Source organism: Leptopilina heterotoma, unplaced genomic scaffold, assembly GCF_015476425.1.
Source record: "Leptopilina heterotoma isolate Lh14 unplaced genomic scaffold, ASM1547642v1 Lhet_97, whole genome shotgun sequence".
Lineage (NCBI taxonomy): Eukaryota > Metazoa > Arthropoda > Insecta > Hymenoptera > Figitidae > Leptopilina > Leptopilina heterotoma.
The window spans coordinates 1,350,229-1,376,708 of record NW_025111203.1 but is presented as its reverse complement, the minus strand read 5'-3'; the positions used below and the strand labels follow the sequence as shown (position 1 = coordinate 1,376,708).

Below are 26,480 nucleotides of genomic sequence, written 5' to 3'. Positions count from 1 at the left end.
TATAAAAATACTTTGTTTAAGCAAATACTGAAGACAATAAATAAAAAAATTAGTTGGATTATTTCATTTTAATTATGGAAAATAAATTAATTTCTTTTTTAAATTTATGCAATTTTTTAAGTTTTAAATAAAAAAAAATTCAAAATATACTGCATTTTCTACTACAATTGCATTTAATTTGAAAACTCAAGAAAAGAAATGTTTTCAATTATCAAAAACTATAAGACAATTTTTAGCAGGTAAAGGTACACCTTGAATTATAAATTAGCTAATTGTAAGCTTGAAAACTCTAAAAAAGTAACAAGATTTTTAAGTTTCGATAAATATTTATAAATTATAAACTGATTGGTGAGTAATTAAATTATTTTCAACAATTAACATGATTTTTATTTTGTTGGTTTGTAATAACTTAGACAGATTTAAAGTGATTGCTATAATTGTCATGCGGTGAAAATGAGTAAAACTTCCAAGTACTCTTTGCCTATATTTATATACAATATTTTATATAACCTATAATAACCCCCCTGCCCAAACTCCTGACTCTCTTCAAATTACAATAATTAATTAAATACTACTTATTCAAAATGCCTTTCGTGATAGCATTATTCTAGAATTAGAAAATTTAAAGCCTATTTTTGATCTATTAAAAATAAGATTTTTTTCTAAATTTGTCACCGGGCGCTAAAATATTGACTAATTTTTAACAATACAAAACTTGATAAAAGGAACCAGCTAGCCGGAATGGACGCCAAAATTCGGAATCGTTCATCTGTAACAAACATTTTTTTTATAAATATTTTATTCAATTTATTGTTATAAATATATCATTTTTTTACCAATAAAAAATATTCTTTTTTCGTAATCGTAAATGCATCGAATAATAAGCAGTAAAGGTTGTGTGTAATAATACAAATAAAAAAATTTAAAAACAGAAAATAAACTGTTTCAACTTTTAAGGACTGCGAGAACAAGAAAATGATTCTTATACATTTTTCACGCTAAAAATGAATGTGACCTCGAAAATGCTCCATTACATCTTGATTTTTAGTAATTTTAGCTTAAATAGACAGAAAATATATTTTTAGCCATTTTTATGAATTTCTAACTTAAGTTTTTTAAGCTTCAAAATGGTGTACCCAACATGGAATTATTTTTATAATTCAAATTTACTTCAAATTTGTGACTTGAGGGGCTCTTCAAAAACACTTTACTTATTTTTTAAACTTCACCCTTTGGCCAAAAAAACTACCCTTACCACTAGCACCAAAAATCGAAAATTCTTAAAATGCAACATTTTTCTTTTATTTTAAGGCAAATAGCTTTATTATTTTTGTGCTCTTCACAACAAAATATCCTACTCGTTTTTTTTGGCTCCGACCTTTGGTCCAAACTAATAACTACCCTTACCACTTATATCAAAAATCGAAAATTCTTCAAATTTAACACTTTTACTTTCATTAAAGGGATTTAACAAAAAAAAAATTTTGTGTTAATCTTTGAGCACTAAATTATAGACCATTGATTAATATTATTTTGATGCTTTTAACGCGTTTTTCGTGTTGTTCCGGCCAGCGGAATGTTCACTTGGCAGAACCATTGTTTTCTTTTTAAACTTTGAGCACTATTTTAGAAAAATTTCAAATGAATGTAGGAATTTAATTATTTTCAAAAGTAATAAAAATCTTGGCAAAAATTGAATTATGTTCAAAAATTTTTAAAAATTCTCGTCAAAATTTCAATTATCTTCAAAAAAAATAAATAAATTCTTCTCCGAAATTCAATTATTTTCAAAAATTTCAATAAAATTCTTGGCAAAATTTTAATTATTTTCAAAAATTTTCCTCAATTCAATGATTTTAAGTATCTAATCTATTCTAATAAAATTTTCCAAAAGAATTGAATTATTTAAAAAAAATGTAATAAAGTTCTACACAAACTTTTAATTATTTTCAAAAAAAAAAAATTGAAATTTCACAGGAATTTCATTATTTACAATTTTTTTTTATAAATTTCTTCGCAATCATTAAATTATTTTCATAAGTAATAAAATTTTTACGGGAATTCAATTATTTTCGTAAATAATAAAATTCTTTTCTAGGAATTCAATTATTTTTATAAATAATTAAAGTCATCGTAGAATGTCAATTATTTTTAATAAAATTTTAATCGAATTCCTCGAAAAAATTCTTCAAAAGAATTTAGTTAATTAAAAATTTATAGATAAAATTCTTTATGAGAATTTAATTTCAAGAAACATGCAATTATTCAATAAATTGTTTTTTTTTGTATTTAAATAATTAAATTGTAGTAGAATTTTCACATAAAAATTTATTTAAAAATTAATTTCAGTTAAAATTTTAAATTATAATTGAATATTAAAAGCATTAAAGCGTGAATTTTTAGAAATAATTGAATTTTGAAAAGGTTTCAGATTAAAATCTTTGAAAATTTGAATTTTTCATACTTCTAACTAACAATTGTGTGTAATTAATTTTTTTTTTTTGAGAAAGTTCAATTGCGGATTTTTTTAATATTATTTCAAGTTTTTATTTTTCAATATATATTTAATTAAAGAATTTACGAATAATTGAAATTTCGTAAAATTGAATATTGTGAACAAATGGATTTGAAAATTGTCAAAGAACTATTTCGAAAATTATTAAAAATAATCGATTTTAAGAAGAATTTTAGTCAAAAATTCTTGAAAATAATAATTGGATTGATAATGATTTTATCACTCGGTCATCTTTAATTATTATAATACATGAAGAAATTGATCACTCTGAGTCGAAGACTCGGAGTTATCGATATCTTCATGTTTTATAGTTATGAAAAATTTAATTTATAGTTTTAAGGACTTTTTGGTCCGTAAAGTCCGTATTTTTAAATACTTTCACTGGTTCGAGCCCTGATTAATGGCATAATAAAAATTTAGTTTTATGAACGTGGTTCAGCCAGCTTCTTCACAGACCTTTAGCAATCTGATCGTTATTAAAGTCTGCGACCAAACTAAAATGTAGTTTATTTGAATTTGACATTTAATTTTTAAAATCGTATGTTAGGAATTTTCGGAGTAAATCTCTTCGACAGTTGTGGGGTTCAAGTAATAAAAAAATAAGGTAGTTTGATAATGTAAAATGGTGCAAAAGATGTAGATTCATTTTTAGCTTAAGAAAAATCTATAAGCATCATCTTCGACCTTTCTAGAAGCTGAAGAAAGATAAATTTCGCATGTTATTAATTGCGAACTCATGTGTAATTTTATGCTAGGATATTTACCTGTCATTTGGTCCGACATTTTGACAGTCGCCCATCCTAAGCTCCTTTGCACAGCCATTTTCCATTTCTTGTACCTTCCGTCTCTTTCTGAAATACAAAAATATAAAAAATGTTATTTGAAACCTTTTTTTTTTTGCTTAGGGAATTTTTAAATTTAATAAACTGGCGACCTACTGCCAGCCCGACCCACTAAAACTCGTAACCCTTTTTTGAAGCCCTTTGCCCTCCCTCAGAACTGTCGTAAGACTTTAGCCTTTGAGAGTGGCGCTTACCTTCAGGTGTAGTAGTTGGTAAAAATGTGTCCATGACGACAGTTTCAATTCCTTCACCTTCTAACTCCCAAATTCCTATTCCTTCAGCATGACCAGCTGCTTTTGCCGCTCCTAGTGCAGTGATATCAGGCATTGTTGACCTGACTAGGAGAGATAAAAATAAATATCATTTCGAAAACAGTAAATTATCATTAATCATTAATTTCACTTACAAACTGGTATGCCACACAAATCTGCTTGTAACTGCATAAGAAGATTATTAGTAGACATTACCCCATCAGTATGCAATTTCGTCAACGGAAAACCACAGTCTTTGTTCATTGCTTCTAAAATATCTCTAGTCTGAAAACACACAGCCTCTAATGCTGCTCGTATTATGTGCTGCTTTGTAGTGAAAGCAGTAAGGCCGCAAATTATTCTACAAACAGGACACATTCAATTTTGTCAGATGTCGATTCAGTTCAATAATTTTCCGTCTTAAGGAATTAATATTGATGGGTCGTGAAGAGTTATCAAACAATCAAGGAATTGAGACACTCACCCCCTGGCATCTTTCCTCCAATATGGAGCATAGAGTCCAGAAAAAGCGGGCACAAAGTACACATCTCCAGTATTGAACACACTTTGTGCTAAGTCTTCACACTCGTGAACATCTTTAATAAGTTTCATATTGTCTCTTAACCATTTCACTGCTGCGCCTGCGACAGCAACGGAACCCTCCAGGGCATAGACTGGACTCTTAGAACCAAACTGATAAGCTACGGTTGTGACTAGGCCGTGAGATGAAAACACTCTCTGCAAAGAACCCTTTCAGTTGCAAAACAATAATAATAATAATAATTAAATGGAATCATAAAGTACTATTAAATAGTCACGTACAGAATTTCCAGTATTACATAACAGGAAACATCCACTTCTATAAGTGTTTTTCCCTTGTCCCTGCTGTAGACAATGTTGTCCAACCAATGCCGATTGCTGATTCCCTAATATCTGGTGCACAAAACGTAAATGTAAATAGTAAATGTAAATAGTGCACTTGAATATTATTCTACGAATTGAGATAAACTTACTCCTGATATAGGAATTCCTTTCAAAGGACCAACGGCAATGTTACCATAAATTTCAGAACTGCTTTTGATTTCTGGTAGAAGTTTCATTGGAATTTCAAAGTACCTACACAAAGTAGGATCCCATGTCAGTGTTTCAATATTCATCAACATTGTTCTCGATGCGTTAGTAACGTCAGTTATGTAAAGACCATCAGATTTACCACCCGTTAAATTCTAAAGAGGAAAAAACCTTGACGGTGAGATTTCAATACATGCTTAAGTAGTCTGGTGCACTTTTGCTGATAAAAATGGGTCTGCAGCAAAAGAATAAGGCAAAAAAAAGCTATTTTTCATCGTTAATCACATTCATTGAAAGCTTCATGTTACAAAAACTTTAAATACATTTCTTGAAAGCAATTTACTGCGCGCAGAATAGAATTCACAAATTCAAGAAAACAAAATCATCAAAAAGAGGAGTTTGACCCCAAAAAATTTTTTGGAAACTTTTTTTTACCGTTTTAGGCCTACTAGCGATTTTAACTGGACCCCAAAAGTTTTGCTATTAGTATTTTTTAGCAGACATCGAATAGTCTAGGTTTAATAATCTGTTTATTAAATTTCGAAATAAAATGTCTTTTCTTGTAGGTAACGTAGAATGTTTAGTTAGGGTCATGATCAAATAACGATCTGAGGCATTTAAAATTTTAGTGTTAATGTCAGAGTAAAAAACAATGCAGGGTTGCCAAAAATATTTAATTTTATTTTTCCCTGAATTTTCCCTGATTTCCAGACAAAATTTTGTCTTTTTCCCTGACCCTAAAGAATATTTTGCGATTCACTCTAAAAATGATTAGAATCTCAAAAAATTGTTCTATTACATTTATTTACAAATTTCATTAATTGAAAAATTATTCACAAACATCAATAATTTCTTTTTTAAATAAATATTTAATCATTATTATTTTTTTGTAGGAACTAAAATTCTTCAATACATTCAAATTTAAACCTTTTTGAAATTCAACAATTTATAAAAATATTATTACAAAACATGAAGAAGACGATCACTCCGAGTCTTCGACTCGGAGTGATTGCCTTCTTCATGTTTTGTTATAATTTAAATTACCATGAAATTTTTCCAAAAAAAATTTATTATTTACAAAAATCCTAATAAAATTCTTCGCAAGAATTCAATTATTTTTAAAAAGTAGTAAATTTTCTTAAAAAATTCAATTAATTGAAAAAATTGTAATAAAATTCGTTGCAATAATTTAATTATTTTCATAAATAATAAATCGATTATTCGGTAATTCATTTTTAATCAATTTTTATTAGAAAATTCTAGAAGAATTCAATTATTTAAATTAAAAAATAAATCCTGCGATGAGTTTTATTCTTTATGAAAATAATTAAAAATTTTCCCAAAAATTTTATTAAAATTTTTCTAAAATAATTGAATTTCGGTGAAGAATTTTATTATTTATCAAAATAATTAAATTCTTGAAAATAACTTTATTGTTAAATTTTTTTTAAATAATTGAATTCATGCGACGAATTTTATAAAAATCTTTTTAAATAATTGATATTTTTCGAAAAAATTTATGAAATTTTTTATATTAAATAATTGAACTCATGTGAAAATGTTATTTATGAAAATAATTTAATTATTTTAAAGAAATTTATTAAATATTTTATAAATTATTGAATTCCTGAATTATTGATTTCCTGAAAATATTATTTATATGAAAATAATTTAATTATTTTAAAGAAATAATTAAATATTTTATAAATTATTGAATTCCTGAATTATTGATTTCCTGAAAATATTATTTATATGAAAATAATTTAATTATTTTAAAGAAATTTATTAAATATTTTATAAATTATTGAATTCCTGTGAAATTTTAACAAGAATTTTATTCAAATTTTTAAAAATAATTGAATTTTAAAGAAGAATTTTATTATTTATAACAATAATTGAAATTTTGACGAGAATTAAAAAAAATTTTTTTTAAATAATTGAATATTAAAGAATTTTATTATTTATAAAGATAATTGAAATTTTGACAAGATTTTTTTTTAAAATTTTTGAACATAATTGAATTTCTGTGAAGAATTTTATTACTTTTGAAAATAATTTAATTCTTCCAACGAATTTTATTCAAGTTCTGTGAAATTTTGTTAAGAATTTTATTAAAGTTTTTAAAAATAATTGAATTTCGAAGAAGAATTATTGTATTACTTTTGAAAATAATTGAATGACTGAAATTATTTGTAACTTTTCCAAAATTCAATTTTTTTTTTAGTATTTTTAACTAAAATTCTTTTATTAATCTAGTATTTATGAAAATTGTAAAAAAGATTCATTAAATAATTTATAATAATAAAAAATTAATAATAAAATAAATAAATTAAAATAAAAATAAATTAAATTAATTAAATTAATTAATTTATTAATTAAATATTAATTATTATTTAAATAAATTAAATTTTAAAATTTTTTTATTTTATTTTTCATAATTTTATGATAGTTCTTGTAAAATTAAGTTATTTAAAAAGAAATTATTGTCTGAAATAGAAATAATTCAAGGTTTTGTATTAAAATTCGTGGTAATTTCATAGTTTACGAGGCGAACAAAAAAACACATCCAAATTCAGAGTTTTTTCATGAATTTTTAAAATTCAATTTTTGCAGTACTTTTACTAAAAATCCCTGACTTCCCTGACCAATTTTACTTTCCCTGACTTTTCCATGAATTCCCTGACCTGTGGCAACCCTGCAATGTTAATGTGTTACGCTGTGAAGAAAGGTACCTAAGAAGCAAAGAATTGTAGGTTATGTTTGTAACGTTCAGAGTACAAATATACAAAGGAAATCAACTGTCAATGTAAACAACGAATCTTTAAGTCTTCATTACATCTAAAACAATTAAAAAATGATTTTAGTTTTATACAATAACAAAAACTTAATTATGAAAAAATAACACAATCGTAACCGTAAAATTATTTGTACCTTTCTTCTCAAGGCATTACATATATTGAACCGAAATTGCACCCCTGAACTATTAATTTTCATGAAAAATTGTTGCGAGCAACATAATATCATAAAGTAAAAGTGTTTTTTCATAAGATTTACAGATGCCCAAATTTTTCAGCAGCACAGAAGTATGCATATACTTTTAATAGTAACAGTCTTGCATACCCAAACTACCCAAGTGTCCATAGTTCCAACTTTACATCTTTTATCTCTAATGGCTTTCTTAACCGCAGGAACATTGTCTTTTAACCACCGAATTTTTAAGGCCGAAAAATACGGACTAACAGGTAGACCGCAAAGGGGTTTTAAATGATTTTTACTATGATCTGGAAACTTGGCAATTATTTGATCCACAATTGAGTCTGTTCTTATATCAGCCCACACTAAACATTAGAAAGTTATATTTTATTCAGAATTTTCAATTATCTACATCATAAATAATAAAAGAATGTTTTCTATTTATAGTTTTCTTAACCCTCATTCATTCGCATCAGATTTTATAACGCGATATGAGCAAAGCACTTTTTGGTAGTAACATTTTTAATACGGCTAAAAAATATTAAATAATACAAACATAACATAAAAACGATTTGCTTCTAAGGCACCTTTTTTCGGAGCGCGTCACATAATTAATTTTATGTTCAAGAAAAAGAATGTTTCCCTTATTATTATGCGAGTGAAGGAGGGTATAATTATAATTAATTATTATTCTCTAAAATGCTACATTTGCCAATGCAAAAGTTTTGTATTTTTATCTAAATTTGAAAATTTTCATTAAGTTAATGAAATGAATATATAGAAGAAAAGAAATAAATGAACTTACTAATTGCATTGTACAAAGGCTCTCCCGTCATTGAATCCCAAACAACTGTAGTTTCTCTCTGATTTGTAATGCCAATGGTAATAATATCACTTATATTAAGATTAATAGACTCTAGTTTCTTTTTTACATCCTTCACGCAGGCCTTTATGGCAAAAAGAATTTCTTTTGGGTCTTGCTCCACCCATCCTTCTTGTGGATTAATGTGTTCGATATCAATTTGATGCGACATAAATTCAGCAACATGCTTCGCTTTAAAAACCTGTCAATAGAAAAAATTACCTCATTTTTTTTTGTGCTGTGTTGGATTACAACGTTTTTAAAATTTAGAAGAAATAAATTTATAATGATTTTAGATGAAACAAACAATCATTATAAATTTACTTCTTTTTTGGTCTAGAAAAACATTTCCTTTATTTCGAGCAAAATTTCATAAGAGCGAAAAATAGGCTCCTTTTTTAAAAAAAAGGGTTTGGATTAAAATAATTGTAATGTATTTTTTTAAGATATAAATTATCACATTTCAAAGAAACAATCATTAAAAATAAAATGCAGTAATTAATTGTGGAATTTATTTATGAAATAATTCTAAAAAATGTATTCTTACCACAAAACGAACAGTTCGAGTTCCTACATCAATTACTCCAATTAGAGGACCAACATTTTTGCCAGAATCTGGCATTATTTCTGAAAAGAAACAATAGTTCATTTTTTATAATATTCAATTAGATATTATTTTTGAGCTTCAAAATAAAGTTAAATTTTTACTTTAATAAAGATTCAAACATTTTTAACTTAAATTTTCTCATAGAGAAATTATTTTCATAAAAATTTTCAATTTTCATTATCTAGTTTTAATTTTTTTTTGTTCTTTTTAAATTTAGGTTTCACAGTATAGAGAAGAAAGTAAAAAATCTCACTGTTTTATAAAATCATTTTTACCGCATTAGATTTACATTTTTCTGGTAGAAAACCATTTTTCTCAAGAAGACTGTATTAAAATTTTAACGTTTTCACGAACTGAAAAATTTTGAAATGAAAGATGTACCTTCTATAATTTCAATAAATAAAAACTTCTATTTTCTAATGTTGCTTGCATTTCTACTTTAAAAAATTTATCAAACTACGATAATAAGCAATGATAAGAAACGAGTTGTGACAAAATTTACAAGCGTTAAGGGAGTATTCTGGTCTATAGGCCTCAATTTCAGGCGTTTTTCCGAGTAGAATAAAAAAGAAAGTTTAACATTTTTAATATTTACTTTTCTTGCAAGTTGTTTATTAATGTTTAAAGAGTACAGAAAAAAATTAGGAAACAAAATAATAAAAAAATTTAAAAGTTATAAACTAATGAAGTGGGGACTGAAAAAAAGAAAGTGCGTACTGATTGACAGTGTGGAGACTTTTGTAATGTTCTAAAACAAAAAACTCAAAGAAATTCTTGATTATTAAAGGCTTCGCTATGGTCGGTACCTTGGAAAAGAAAAAATAAAATTTTTTAGCAAAATGGCGACGATTTAAAAAAAAATGCTGTTTTTTGATTCTGTTTTTTAACTTTTTTAAATTTTTTAAAAATAGTAAAACAAAATATTTTTCAAAATCCAAGGTTCCGACCATAAAGAGATATACAAAGAACATTTCTGCAAAATTTGAAGTAAATCAGTTGAGTAGATTTTAAGTTATCGTGTCAACAAGAATTTTTTTCAATTTCCACTTCACCAGTTCATAACTTTTAAAATTTTTGATTATTTTTTTTCTGCATTCTTTGAACATTAATAAACAACTTGCAAAAAAAGTAAATATTAAAAATGTTAAACTTTCTTTTTTAGCCCACTCGGAAAAACGCCTTAAAATTGAGGCCTCTAGACCAGAATACCCCCTTAATATTACAATTAAGTCTTCAATTCTTGTGTAAAAATGTTTGTAAATGTTAACTGATTAAGCATTTAAATATAATAATTCATTTAATTTAAAAATAATAAAGAAATTTCATTCATCGTACTGAACATAAGGAAACGATGTAAAGCTAACAAATTATAATGTTTAAAATTCTTGAATTTTTAAATTCGTAAATCATATATATATCTTTACTATTTATACTGACAAATATAATAAATGTAACAAATTATTGTTTTACATTCTAAAGTTCTTGACAAGACCTAAAACAGTTAATTCTATAATGCTTAAATACTCACCTGAATTATCAATTATTGCGCGAGTTTCAAACTGATCTGAGATTCTTTAATTTTCAAAAGTTGGGATCAGTTGAGAAATTTTAACTCACTTATAAAGCAAAATTAAAATATACATTTTTTTTTGTCAATTGATGAAATTACGTTGTCTCACATCTTTGGATAATGCTTCTAATTCTAATATTAACGCTTCTCTGGCATAACAATTGACATACCTTAATTTTGTGATAACTCTATTCTAATTATTGCTTATTATCGTAGTTTTGATACATTCTATGCAGAAGACATTATAGAGGTCACAATCGAGAATAAAATCAGTTTTTATTTGTTGACATTAGAAACAGAAACTTTATACAGTATAAAAATTCGTCAATTAATATAAAAATTAACATGTTTATTGCACTTCTTTCGTAGAAATAGCTTTCTCTATACACATACAAAAAAAGGATCGGATAAATAAAAAGAAATAATTTTCATGTGATAAAAATATAATTAGTATCAAATATTTATTTATTCGATAATTCGCTTGGCAAAAGTCATGAATTTCAATTATCAAATGGGCTTAAGTAATCAAGTTTACAGAATATATACTTGTAAGTAAATTGTAATTTTTTCTAATAGTATAGTAAGCAGAAAAATTATAAGTCGTTTTATTATATCAAAAAGTTTTTAAATTGAATATTTGTTGTTAATAATTTTTTTCTTAAATTTAATTTTTGAAAAACATCGTTTCTTTAATTTGTTGAAATAACTTTTTTCCACGCAGAAAGAAATTACCAAAAATTACTAAAAACAAATTAAAAAATTATATTCATATCATGAACATTTTTTGCTTTCTCATGAAGAAAATTGTTTGTCATAATGAGGAAGCTAAATTATTATGAAATGAACAACTTGTTTATTAAATATTTATATTATTTATGTAAACTACTCAAATAGAATTAAAATCAAACTTGAAGACTGAGTTAAACTATTACAAATATTCACCCACAAACCTGCCGTACAAAGTAAAAAAAGTTTAAACATTTAATTTACGTTTTAATTTTTAAGTCTTAGGCAGTTAGGCTTAATGATGACAATGGATATTTAGAGAAAAATTTACTTAATTTAGCAATAATACAAGGTAAGTATACACTTACAGTTTTTTTTGAAGATTTATTTCCAGCAAGAAAATAATAATCTTTTCCGTCAGATCATTATTTACGCTAATTTAACTTCAATCCTACTTGTGACATAAATTTTGTTTCACTTACAACTACGTTATTTTTAACTACATTTTATTTTATAAATGCACAGAATTAATAAAAAAAATTATTTTATTCCCATAAATATGAGTAAAATTTTTTCCAAGGAAGGTTTAAGTATTATTCAGTTTATAAAATCTAAACAGATCTGGAAGTTACGTAAATTTTAATATATCCCCTTGTATGCATTTAAGTGGATTCTTACGTATGCAAACAAGTTAGTTGTTTTTTATGATGTCTTTAAGTTATATTTGAAGTTACGAGCAATTTTTGAAAATCTCGTCTGCAATATTGAATCCGCTATTTTAACTTTTCAAAAACTAACAACGAATTCGTAATCAGTGACCTCAAAAACCCCCAATTAACCATTTTGAATCAATTTTTTATTAAATTCAAAAATATTTTGATACAGTGGAACCTCGATTATCCGAACTTTTTTTTGGTCTCCCGAATCTTTTAAAGGAAAATAACGAAATTTATGACAAAAAAATCTTTAAAAATTCTGAATTCTCTGTTTTATTAATATGTTATTATGAATTAATATATATTTACGTATATATATGGGGCATTCCAGGGCCAAATCGGAAATTATTTTGCTTTTGCATCTCAAATTTTTTTAAACATTTTTTTTTCTTTTAGTACTCTTTGAAATGAGCTACCTTGATTTTTTTTTAAATTTTTTCATAAAGCGGTTCAGGAGATACAGATTTTTGAAAAATGACGTTTTTTATGTAAATTTTTGTTTTAAATGCTTATAACTCGGTCAAAAATTAATCAAATTGGACGTTTTTATAATGAAAAGTTTTGTTTTCACGCGTAGTTTTTAATAAAAATATTTTTAAAAAAATTTTAAATAATTTACGACAAGATTTTAAAAATTTTAAAATAAAATTTCATTTTTAACAATGTTATGTATTGATCAATTTTTTTCAAAATTTTTTGTAAGAAACTAGCACTAAATTAACAACTTTTAAGCCTTGTCCGATCGTGGGCAAACGATGGGATCTATTTATTTAAATTTTTTTAATTTTTATATACGCAGTAGTGGCCAATGACTAACTTGCCATTTGACAAAATCACACAAATTTTTCACAGAAAATGTGTTTTCAGACTGAGTCTCTCTAAACTTAACCTTCTTTCTGTGTAAAATTGTGATTTGGTCAAATGACAAGTTAGGCCTACCGTTTTCACTGTATATATAAAAATTAAAATTTTTAAATAAATAGATCCCATCGTTTGGCCACGATCGGACAAGGCTTAAAAATTGTTAATCTAGTGCTAGTTTCTCACAAAAAATTTTGAAAAAAATTGATCGATACATACATTATTAAAAATGAAATTTTATTTTAAAATTTTTAAATCTTATCGTAAATTATTTTAAAAATATTTTTATTAAAAACTACGCGTGAAAACAAAACTTTTCATTATAATAACGTCCAATTTGATCAATTTTTGACCGAGTTATAAGCATTTAAAACAAAAATTTACGTAAAAAACGTCATTTTTCAAAAATCTGTTTCTCCTGAACCGCTTTATGAAAAAATTTGAAAAAAATCAAGGTAGCTCATTTCAAAGAGTACTAAAACATGGTTGCCACACAACCTGGAAAACCTGGAAATAGCATGGAAATTGAAAAAGGATATGGAAAACCTGGAATTAGCATGGAATTTGAACGAATTTCTGGAATTTTTTTGGGTTAATGAAAGATATTAAGAAAAATTCCATTCAACATGTTTTTTTTTCTTTAAAAATGTTAACATGCAATTTCCCTTTTCCATGTTTTCTCTTTAAATTAATTTATTTTTTTTTTAATTATTGACTGAAACTGTGAAAAATGTTGTTAAGATTGTTCTAAAAAAAGGAAAGTGACATTTTTGATATCTCGATTAATTTTATAGAATCTACTCTCTAATAATATTATTAACCATTTTTATAGTAAAAATTTATAATTTATAAGAGAACTAAATTTTTGATGGTTTTTTTTTCAAACTCTTAAATTTTTTTTAAAAATAGTGTTAAAAAATACAATGTTTTTCTATCATTATGTGCATTTTAAAAATTTTTGTACCTCCGTTTTATATGTGATAAAAATGTTTAAATTTTGTCTTCAGTTTAAGTTAAAATTACTTCACGATGATTAATGATGTTTTTATACATTAAAAATATTATAAAAAAATGTGAATGCACATTAAAATAAAGTTAATGGTCTGATGTTTAATTTTTCTATATAATATTATTTATAAAAAAATTCTTACTTTTGAGTATGAAATAAAGTAGTTTCAATAGAAAAAACCATATAATTTAAAAAAAAATAAATTGAAAAATCGAATATCAAAAGTATCACTTTCAGAAAAATAAACATAAAAATGCCTGTGATTTTAACTGTTTAAGAGAACATTAATTTATAACTATATAATAATGAATATTGTTAACACTGTTTTGTAAAATACTTGTTTTTTCATCACAAATAATTCCTAAATTTGAACCTGGAATTTTTAATATTTTTAACCTGGAAAACCTGGAAAAAGCCTGGAATTTTGAAATCTAGATTTTGTGGCAACCATGTAAAAGAAAATAAAATGTTTAAAAAAATTTGAGATACAAAAGCAAAATAATTTTCGATTTGGCCTGGAATGCCCCATATACTTATGTATATTTAGAAAAATGTATTAAATTAAAATCTCTATTATCCGAACCCGGCCTTGCCTAGGTTAGTTCGGATAATCGAGGTTCCACTGTAATTTGTTTTAAAAATCCGCCATTTGAATTTTTTGAATAAAATCTAACTCAAAATTCGTAATCAGCGACCCCAAAAACAGGAAAACAAAGTGTTGTTCAAAATTATTCATTAAATGTTAGCAGCGCCCATTCGGAATAATAGAAAGAAAATTACCGAAAATTAATTGGTTGACTTTTATAAGAATTACATAAAATTTTCTAAGTGGGACATATATGTCCCGGAGGCACGAAAGGGTTAATACAATTTAAGGGAGGGGGGGTTGAGATATTATGAGATTTTAATTTCAAACAGAAATTTCTCAACGAAATTAGAAGAAATTTTGAAAAATAAAAAAGTAAATGGAAAGTTTATTTAATTCTCTTTCGAATTAGTCTATAACTTTATAATTAATTTCTTTTTTATAAAATAAAATTCACTTAGAAAATATTCTTTTCACTATCGTCTTTTGTTGGTGAAACGGTTTGAAATAGAATGCCTCATGTTTATTATAAACAGTTTTTATGTATGATCAAAAAAATATTTGTCAAATTTAATTAGTTTTGGTCTTACAAACGTATCAAGTGAAAAAAGTTGTAACTTTTAAAAACACAAGTGAGATGAATAGGTCTTTTGCACTCCTTGCACTTGTTAGTACTCTTTTGTGACCCAAGTATTGTAATAATAGTGTTTTTGTGGTTTATAGGATCAATAATTTAAGATAAAAAACTAAATTTTTTGTTTTCTAGACGTTTTGATCCTCTTCAGTAATTTTAATGATTCTGCGAAGTACATATTTTTTATTTTCCAATATATTATTAGGTAATGAATTACATTTGTTATTATAGAGTGTAGAACAGATGAAATTTATTATACAGATATTAAAACTGTAAAACAATTGTTCTTATCTGGTTACATTATATGATTTGTACACATTATTGTTATTGCACTGATTTTTTAACTATTATCTTTTAAGAACTTTTAAATTTCGTTAGGATTAAATTTGACAATTTTTTTACACCGAATGCATTGAGATGTGAGGTGTTTGAATGTTTTGTAAATACTGAGGAAATTTTGACATTTTGGTTTTAAGTTAAATTAAAATATGTTAACTTAACTCTATTTTCTTTCGTTAATAGAGTTAGAAGTCACAATGCGAGTCATTTCTAAAACCAATCTTTTTCTATGTTTCTCAGTTTTTGTTTAAATTATTATATTATCGAAGTCAAAGGTGTGGTTATATTTATCAATATGTTTTGTTAGTGCTGTTTGTTTATCATGTAAATTTAAATAGTCTCTTTTGTGTTCATAGAGTCGGTTTTTTAAAAACCTTTTTGTTTGTCTAACATAATATATGCCTGGAAAATTATTGCAAGGAATGGAAATATTAGAATTTTGTCCTTTTCTTAGTTTATCTTTATTGCTAGTGAATATTTGTGAAAGATTGTTCGTTCCTTTGAAGGAAGTGTTGAAATTTTCTTTTTTCAAGATTTTTGCCAACTTTTCAGACATATTTTTTAAAATATAAAAGTTGGTATTTGGTTTTGTGTTGATATCTTTTCTCTATTGTTTAAGCTTGTTAATCTTTTTTTGATATTTGTGTTTATAAATTGAATGGGGAATTCATTATTTAAAAAAAGTTTTTTTTTATTTTAACCAAGTTGTCACTATGAAATATTGTTTGTGCGAAAGTTTAATAACTCTATCTACTAAATTATAATTATTTAATTTAATTTAATATCATTAATTAAAAATATTTTCAATAGATGACTATGAAACTTTTACGATTTTTTCGAACGCAATATTAAATGTTTTAAAATATTATTATTTCCGAATCTGTTGAACGGATTTTAATAAAATTTTAATATGTTGAATATTGCACTGCCTCGAATGCCAGTGCAATAAAATGTTAACTCGAAATAAAGTGCTATATAATTCTTAATCAATTCTTTCTACAATTCAATGCTAATTCCAGATGCGTTAATTAAAATGCTGATTCAGCCATAGTCCAAAATGATGCATTTTTAAATAATTCTACAAAACAAGTTTAATTCCATCTTTCATACAATATTTTCTGTTGAACAAGACATTGAATTTGTCGCATAAATACTTAAAATTTTTTTCATTTTAGTTTAAATCAAGATCATTGACACTTACAATAAAATATGAATTCTAATTTAAAGTATAATTTTCACTTATTTTTAATAGGAAGTAAGTTTGTAAACAATAGATTTTGTAATGTTTAGAAGAACAAACAAAATAAAAAGATGTAAAAAATCACTTACCACCGGGATTGTAGGCATAAAACTGAAAAATACTAGTTTTTCGATCCGTTTCGAGGTCCATTTTCAAATTTTTTTAATAACTTAGATTTGTTCCTTTTAATTGAATGCTATTTGATAAAATTAGAATCTGAAACCAACGTTACATGAATTATAATTTTATTAATGACGTTACATAAATTACACGTACAATATTGTAGAAATTTATGTATCATATTAAATATTTTTTTAAAATAATTTTTTCAATAATTAAAAAAATGACAAACGTTCAATTTACGAGTTGACACTTGACATTGACAGTGAGACTGCAATCACAGAAAGCACCTAAGAAATTTGGCAGAGTATTGTCCACAATGCGAATACCAACATAGCTAAAGTCTATACTTAGAAACTTCCGCAGAATATCTCTAAATGTAATCTGTTTTATAATTATTAGATTTATATCAAATTTTAACATATATGCGATAAATTTTTAAGAGTGAAATGATAAAAATTGATAATTCAATTTGATTGCATTTGATGTTTTTTGCTTCTTGTTTAATAAATCTGAATAAATTAAGTGACTTAGAATACAAAAATTTATTTCTTGCAATGAAATTTTAATTATTGCTTAAAAACAATTTTTGACATACAGTGTAAAGTTTAATAAAGATTTTCTGAATTATGACATTTTTTAAGAAATTACCAATTCAACAAATAATAAACATTAATCAATTTTTTATTCTGAAATAAATAAAATTGTTTATTTAGATATAATTTAAAAAAAATGTTAAACCTAATATGAGTACAATATAAGGTAAAGAAGTTTGGGAATGAAGAAATGAGTAATGAAAACATTTATCTGCGGGGAGTTTGATCTCCGTTTATATTTAACAATTATATATATGTATAGAGTCATAAATGTACGTAATGTCATAAGGCACGGAACTTTCAATCCTCTCGAATGCAACTTACAAAAATGCTACACAAATAAAAAAAAGTAATTCATAAAAGTACGAACAATTACAAGATTTTTTTCCCTGACTTTCCCTTGAATTCCAAACAAAATTCTTACTTTTTCTTGACTCTAAAAAATATTCTAATGCAGTTTAAAAATTTTTACTCAGAAAAATGTTCTATTGCTTCTTTTTAAAATAAATATTTTATCATTATTATTTTTTCATAAGAATTAAAATTCTTCAAAACATTTAAATTTAAACCTTTTTGAAATTAAACAATTTAAAAAAAAATGGTTACAAAACATGAAGAAATCGATCACTCCGAGTCTTCGACTCGGACCAATCGATATCTTCATGTTTTATAATAATTAAAGATGGCAAATTGATAAAATAATTATTTTATATTATAAGAATATTGTTACTGGAACTTCATAAAAATGATTTTCATCATTTCAATTCAATTATTTTCTAAAATTTTTAACTAAAATTCTTCTTTAAATTAATTATTTTTAATCATTTTTGAAAAATTTCTTTGAAAATTTTGAATTTGACTAAAAATGTTTATTAAGGCGCTCTCACAGCTAGTAGGCAGCATACAAATTTGAATTTACTGTCTCTTTCACTCTAATTGATTTTCTCAGAGCTGTGAGAGCTCCATTAATTGGAATTCAAATTAGAAACCATTTTTACTAATTCAAATTTAGAGAGTTTAATATTCAATTATTATCTAAAATTTTAACTAAAATTCATATTTAAATCAATTTTTATTAGAAAATTCTACGAGGATCCAATTATTTAAATACAAAAATAAATAATTTATTGAATAATTGAATGTTTCTTAAAATTGAACCCTTTTTAAGTTCATCTATTTATGAAAATTGTAAACGCAACCTTTTTAAAATTCAGTTAATTTTGAAATAACTTTAAAAAACAATAATTTTTCAGGATTCCGATCAAAATTTCCTGACTTTTCCAAATTTTTTTCAAGTTTTATAAAATTCCCTGACATTTCCAGATTTTCAGGTTGCGTGGCAACCCTGGAAAATTGTTTCCAATTTTATTTTATGGTCAAAAATAGAGAAAGACTAACTTTCAAAATTCTCTAGGGCCTCCAATATTAAACTGGTTGAGAAATTTACAAAATTCCATATTATTTCAGAAAATTAAAAATGGCGAATCCAATATGGCGACCAGAATTTAAAAAGTTTATAGTTTTATTTCAAACTTTCCATGTAGAGAGTTTCCGGGCAACCACTTTTACATAAATTAAAAAGGGAATCTCTTTATAAGGGTTTTTTCTAGAAAGTAAACCTCTAAAACAATTTTTTTAAATTTTTACATATTTTCCTCACAAAATTGAAAAAATGATATGTTTTTGGGTCACTTTACCCCCGTAGAAAATGACAGGGGGTAAAAATTTGAAGTTTTATAGAGGTTTATTATTTAGTCTTTTAGATAAAGAATCGAATGGTTTTTTAAATTCCATAAGTCGATTGATATATTGAGAAATTTAATTTTAATTATAAATTCCGTCCATTATTGAGAATAACAAATAGGGAAAAGAAACGCGAATAAGTATTATACAAATTAAGAAGGGGTGACGTCATCTAATAAACGCAAATATTCTGTTCGAATTTAATAAAGAACAATATAAAGATCTGGAAATTGCCAATAAATTGTAAAATATCATGAATTATAAATACAATAAATAATAAAAGAAGATATAATATCATAGAGATATACCAACATACACACATATAAAACTAAATTGTCAAATATGAGTCATAGAAAACAATTTACTCTTCACGTTGCTTAAAGTTATATAATGGAGAAAAAGTAAAATCAATTATAAGTACGATCAATCAAACACAGCATTCAAAATTAATCAAATAAATGGCAAACTTATTTTAAGATTTTGGAAACCATCCGTAAGGAGGAAGCGGCAATCTTCATGCAGTGTTCGCAGACTAACATCTAACAGAGATGATTCAGGATCGCAGGTAATTTTTTAGAAATTTTATTATCACAGTAGTGGTGAAATAATTTCAATTAATACACTTTTTTACCCTAAGAATTAATTTTATATTAATTTAAGTTTGTGACATAAAAAAATAATAAAAGGCAAACCTACCCATTTGTGTCTTCGGTGAGCGCTCGGAGAGCCAGTCTCAAGGTGCAGTGATTGAGTAATGAGGAAAACTCATCATTACTCACACCTTGAAGCAAGACCCAAAATTTATGCTCCCCACTTTATGACACAAACAGACGGGCATATCGCACGTAATATTTCCTTTTTCCCTAATCCATTAAAAGGTCTCTCTTTCTTTTAAGATTGACAGCTTAATTAACATGATTTTAAATCCTATACGAGGAAACTACCACAACAACTTTGATGATCATTATTTTCGTTTACGATGCATATATATCAGACAAATCAGTCTGATTGGCGTTCACTTGAATTTAAGATTTCAAAATCGCTATTTTCACAAAAAAATCTTTAACTTTGAATAGGGTTATTCAGTCATCGACCTGAGGGTTACCTTTAATTATTCCTTAAGTTTTTCTGACCATATAACAAACATAATTGCTACTGCATCTAGAACCTTGGGCTACCTGATCAGGTCGTCAAAACCTTTTTCCAACATTTTCGCTATAACTTTGCTCTTTAATGCCTTAGTTTTATCTCGAATTGAGTATGCCGCGTTCATATGGAACCCTTTGTATAAGAAATACATCAATGAGTTGGAAAATGTACAAAAACGTTTTTTAAAATACTTGTCATTTAAAATGGACGGAAAATATCCACCTCGTGGAGCTGATTATCTCAAACTTTGTGAGCGCTTTAATTGCATGACGTTAGAAGAGAGACGTATAATAATTGTCTCAACAACCTTTTTATTTAAAATAATTAACAATAACATTAATTCGTCTGAATTGTTAAATCTACTCAATTTCAAGATACCTCGATTCAATTCTCGCAACTACATACCGTTTAATTTAAAGAACAAACTTGGTTTCTCGGGATTCAGTGCTCCAATTTTTTTCGCTTGTTACCACATCAATCAAATGTACAATACCCTGAATCCCGACCTTGACCTATTTTATTCTTCTTACGATAAATTCCTACAAACTACAGAGAAATATGTACTTCGACTACGAGGCAATGTTTACTAACGAAATTCTTTCAAACTTTTATCAGCAGCGTTCATTTTCTTTTTCTTTCTCTTTCTTTTTTTTTATTGTATTATTACCTTGTATACACTAATTAATATGTAACTCAATTCTGATACCCATTTATGGTCCATATGGATCGCGGAGAATGTATAAATAAATAAATAAACTTTAACCCTCCTACGGTTTTATCATTTTTCAATTTTGCATAAAATAAATTTATAATTTTGTTAAATTAATTTTGACTATTTCATATTTATTTTGATATTAAATATAACTTTTTAGCTTCAAGTACACTAAGAGTTTTATTTATATGACTCTCGTTGTGTTTTAGTCCATTTGACTCGAAATTTAGTGAACTTTAAAATGATTCTAATAGTTTGATAGCTTTTACACCTATTTTTACTGAAATATTTGAATTTGAAATGAAGCGAGCATTCAAATGTAATCAGTCTAAATGTACTGAAACTTTCTGACTCCAGTGTATATGGGTCATTCTCACAATCGGGATACATGACACGTACATTAGATTTTTAAAAATAAATAATAATAATTTTTCAAAATCTTTACGTCCTAATAATAGCATTCATCATGATTTAATCGGATCCTATGAAAAATAAATCGAAAATTTGAAATATTTAAAGATACACGTGTTTATATAGCATAAAAACTCCCCTCCGTTACCGTTCATGAAGTAAGTTTCATTTATAGAAAAGGTATTACATTAATTCTGTAATACAAAAAAATCTTTTGCCCGGTAATATCTACTTATTTTTTTATTTCTAATTCAATCATGAAAAATAAAGTAAAATATTTGTTAGTTATTTTTACCTAGAATTAAATTAGTTTTGTGCAGAAATAAAACTCCCCTCCGTTACCGCTCACAAATATAATTATAAAATATAAACAAAAACGATAAAATAGAAATAAATACATCAAAACTCTTTGTAGTGTCAGTATAGTTATGGTTATTGCATAAAATGATGAAACAAAATGAAAACAATTAGTTTTAAAAGAATCTTTAGTTTGTCAGTGTTCATCGACACAATAAAAACTCCCCTCCGTTACCGCAGTAAATTTAGTTTTTAGGACGTAAATAATAATAATTTTTAATAATCTTTAAAACATTGTTTTATTTAAAAACAAAGAAAACAAATGCTGTCATTAATTTATTTATAATATTTATTTTTTTTATATTAGAATCATAACATTTTGAAGCTGTATAATGGAAGAAAACTCCCCTCCGTTACCCATGGTATATTTCCATTACACAGCACGTAAATTACAGACTTTATTAATCATCGGATTCGCCTGAAAATCGTTACTCGGGGGTTTTTAGAGTTGCTGATTACGAATATGATAATAATTTTTGAAAATTCAAAATGGCGGATCCAACATGGCGGACAATTTTTTAAAACATTCATCGGATTTGCTTGAAACTCGTTACTCGGGGGTTTTCGGGGTTGCTGATTACGAATCTCATGTCAGTTTTTGAAAATTCAAAATGGCGGATCCAATATGGCCGACATTTTTTTTCAAAACTGCTCAGATTTGCATAAAATTTATTACTTGGTGGTTTTCGGGGTCGCTGATTACGAATCTGTTATTAGTTTTTAAAAATTCAAAATGGCGGATCCAACATGGCGGACACTTTTTGAAAAATTCATCGGATTTGCTTGAAACTTGTTATTAGGGGGTTTTCGGGGTCGCTGATTACGAATTTTGGGTCAGTTTTAAAAAATTTTAAATGGCGGATCCAATATGGTGGATAATTTGAAGATTGATGCTATTCGATAGAAATTCGTTCCTCAGGGGTTTTTGCACGGAGAAAAATTTTCTGTTAATGATTACAATAGTCGAACAGTACTGCTCGGATATGTGACCACTTTTCGTAATGCCTAAAGTAGCTTCGTTGTAACAATTCTGTAAGTCGAACGTACTCATTAAAAATTTATTTAAAATAAATACGAACTAAATATGAGTTAGCACAAAGTCTATGTGACTGATTACAATAGTCTACGTTAAAAGGAAATCTTGGATTCTATCCACATTTGCAGCAATCTAAGGGAATCAGTGATACAGTCTGTAGTAGTCTTTACAACAGGACTATTGTAAAATAAGGTGACCGCGGCTGCCTTGCCTTCTTATTTTACTATATTTACTTATATTTTACTATACTTCTAATCATGTATTGCACATTAATTTCACTCTTCCAAGACTACCCACTTCAAGATTAATTATATTATTAAACTAGACAATTTTACTAAACCCTAAGTACACAAATCTAACTTAAATACTAAACGCATAACATAATAACGATCGCTATTTACACATATTTATACATGACTTAAACTTCCTTATATACTAACTGCTATGAAAGTTCACCGCTTGCGAGAAAGACTTATACACTTTAAATGTAAAAAAATCACTTCGTTCTCAGTAATTAATGCAATTATAATTAATACAATTATTGTTCATTGTTAGTCTTTAATATTGTAAGGTCTATTTTTTATTACATTTCCATAGTGAAAATTTTTTTTTCTAACACACGCACCGAAGGTACAAGATTTCTTGCCTGTATAAATTGTTATATAATTTACACAACTTACGTAAGTTACGTACATAAAAAAGTAAGTTAACTTACGTTAATCACGTAAGTTACGTAAATAATGTATAATACGTTTAAAAATAAGTTACGTAAATAATGTAAGTTACGCAAATAACTGATAATAAATTATAATAATAATAATTGCACTTACGTAAATAACGTACTATAGTAAAATAAGAAGGCAAGGCAGCCGCGGTCACCTTATTTTACAATAGTTCTGTTGTAAAGGCTACTACAGTCTGTATCACTGATTCCCTTAAACCGCTGCAAATGTGAACAGAATCCAAGACTTCCTTTTAACGTAGACTATTGTAATTATAATAAGTCTCTGCGTGAATGAGTACAGTTCCCTTTCTGAATCTGTACGTCTAAATTATTAATGATTCCAAAAAATAAATTTCAACACGATTAATACAGTGTTTGGATTCATTAAAGTAACTATAGTAATCGCTCCTACTAAATTCTTAATAAATGACATAGTTTTCGTAATCATTACAAAAAGTGGTCACATATCCGAGCTCTAATATAGACTATTGTAATCATTACGAAAGAAATTTTCTCCGTGTGGGGTCGCTGAATTCGAATTTGATGTTTGTTTTTGAAAATTGCAAATGGCTGATCTAGTATGAATAATTAATTAGATTGGGTTAAAACTTGTCGCTCTGGGGATTTCGGGATTTTGAATTTTCAAAAACTGACATCGGATTCGTAATCAGCAACCCCGAAAACTCCCGAATAACGAGTTTCAAGCATACCCGATGAATTTTTGAAAAGTGTCCACCATATTGGATCCGCCATTTTCAATTTTCAAAAACTATCTTGAAATTCATAATCAGCGACCCCGAAAACCCCCGAGTAACGAGTTTCAAGCAAATCCGTTAAATTTTTGAAGAAAGTGTCTGCCATATTGGATCCACCATTTTGGATTTTGAGAAACTGACATCGGATTCGTAATCGCGACCCCTAAAACCCCTGAGTAACGAGTTTTAATTAATTTTCATCAATTTTGAAACCCATTTAGCTGCGAGAAATTTTCAACAAAAATTCTGATTAAAAAACATTAATTTTTAATAATAATGTTGATAAAGATTGTAACCACGTATTTTATAGGCTTATTAGGATCCCCCTTTTGCCAAAGGACTAATAATAAAAGTGAATTTTCAACTTTTTTTAAAATGAAATTTCAATTCTGAATTTGTTCCTTTCTAGAGATTGACCCATATATTTTTTTCACTTTTTATTTTTATTAAATTTTGTTACTTGCGACAATATCATTTATTACTATATTCTTAGGCATGGTTGTCTGTGACTGATTTAATTACTATATTGAATATAGAATAATAATTCTTTCTCACCATGTTTATGTTTAACATACAATCTTAGAGTTGTAAAATTAAATATATTTTTTTATAATTATATACTCATGTATCTTGTTCTATAGTGGGTTCAGTAGCCCTAGGAACTTATTTTTGAATAAATAAATAAAACCTTATTTACATGAGGGTGTGAATTACACGAGGAAGTAAATTTGTTTGCTGATTGCAAAAGGGAAGTAAAATAATTCATGTAATGAAGATTTGTATTTACTACTTGTTTTACTGATATTTTATATTTTTCTTTTCTCCAAATTTGCCCTACTTCTAAACACTGTTGTAGAAAAACAATTTAAGATACAGATTCCCCTCGTTCTATTCCCATAAGAATCACCCGAAGCGTGAAAATTGACTTTTTAGAAAGTAAGAACCGTTTTAACTGGCCCGGTCACATATTATACTCTTCTCCCAAATACACTAAAGTGAGACTATCAGTTTCTCGAACTAATTTCCATAATTGACTCGCCCGTATTCAATCCCACTATTTATTTGAAAAAAGTAAACATTTTTTGGTTCAGTACTATTTTTTTCAGTGCAGAATATTTTTGATATCGCTTACAAAACATTAATCAAATATTCAAATAATTAATTTTAACAATTTTTTTTAATATTTTTTTTTTAAATAAAAATATTTCAATATATAAAAAATTAAGAGGTTAAAAATTCAAATGAATTCAGTAAAACCAAGAAAAGATATTCTATTTTTAAAAATGCTTTGGAAAATAAATTACGTTAGTCAATTTTAAAAAAAATTTATTTAATACTTAAACACTTTCTTTTACATTATCAAAAGACAAAAGATACCAAGTTCAATAAGTAAGTATATATCCCGAATATCACAAATTTTTATTTGTTGAACTTTGAACTGAAATGAAATTATCGAATGTCATGAAACAGTATCTTACAAGAATTAAAAAAGAGCACTAAAATTACTGAAATCAGCAATTAGTAATACAAATAACTTTCGTGTAATTCATCAACTATTTTACATAAATTTTTAATAATCAATGTTTGGCTGATGAAAGTGATATACAGTATGTAATTCACCTATTTTTTAAAGTATAATTTCAAAATGTAAAATATGAAAAGTAGTATTTAAAAAAAATGTTTAAAAACTGTCAAGTTTCATTCAGAAACTTGATGATAACTCATAATAAGAATTAACCATATGCAGAAATCTATTATAGATATTGCTTCAATCAAATAACATCTTTTCACTTTATAAGATATTAATTTTTCCTTCTGATGAATGAAATGATATTAGAAATTTAAAGAACTAAAAAAAAACTCACAAGTTTAATCTGTTTTTGATAAAATTTCGATAAAATAATAGATAATTTGTCAATACTTACAAAAAAAGAGTTTAAAAACCGGTAGACCAAATGAAATTTACGCTAATGATTGATAAATGTTGATACTGTCTAGCGCAGACGCGTTGGAAGTCAATACTGAAAGCAGGGTTGAAAAGTTAATTGTAAGTCTAAACCTTTTACGTATCTTAC

The 26,480-nt window shown here is 26.1% G+C and overlaps 1 protein-coding gene across 4 annotated transcripts; it reads right to left on the bottom strand.

The window, feature by feature from the left end:
• Window positions 1–361: 361 nt before the first annotated feature.
• LOC122512277 (glycerol kinase-like) lies at window positions 362–26,444 on the bottom strand. 4 transcript variants are annotated; one of them, XM_043628019.1, is made up of 12 exons: window positions 26,331–26,444; window positions 16,892–17,018; window positions 9,062–9,141; window positions 8,458–8,716; window positions 7,800–8,017; window positions 4,622–4,834; window positions 4,431–4,541; window positions 4,093–4,346; window positions 3,764–3,969; window positions 3,552–3,695; window positions 3,280–3,366; window positions 362–769 (listed from the first exon to the last, which is right to left on the bottom strand). In XM_043628019.1, the coding sequence occupies exons 2-12, from the start codon at window positions 16,950–16,952 to the stop codon at window positions 672–674; spliced, it is 1,731 nt and encodes a 576-aa protein (XP_043483954.1). In that variant the 5' UTR covers window positions 16,953–17,018; window positions 26,331–26,444; the 3' UTR covers window positions 362–671. The 4 variants fall into 4 exon arrangements, with proteins under 4 accessions (XP_043483954.1, XP_043483955.1, XP_043483957.1 ...); XM_043628020.1 differs by lacking the exon at window positions 26,331–26,444 and adding an exon at window positions 19,958–19,994; XM_043628022.1 differs by lacking the exon at window positions 16,892–17,018 and having other exon boundaries at window positions 26,331–26,353.
• Window positions 26,445–26,480: the final 36 nt, after the last annotated feature.

Bases quoted from the DNA above. Each gene is read 5' to 3' on its own strand.
- LOC122512277 (XM_043628019.1), bottom strand. From the start codon at position 16,952: ATGGACCTCGAAACGGATCGAAAAACTAGTATTTTTCAGTTTTATGCC. The intron at 9,142-16,891 runs GTAAGTGATTTT...GTTTCTTTTCAG, and splicing joins TTATGCCTACAATCCCGGTG to AAATAATGCCAGATTCTGGC. The intron at 3,367-3,551 runs GTAAGCGCCACT...TTTGTATTTCAG, and splicing joins ACCAACTACTACACCTGAAG to AAAGAGACGGAAGGTACAAG.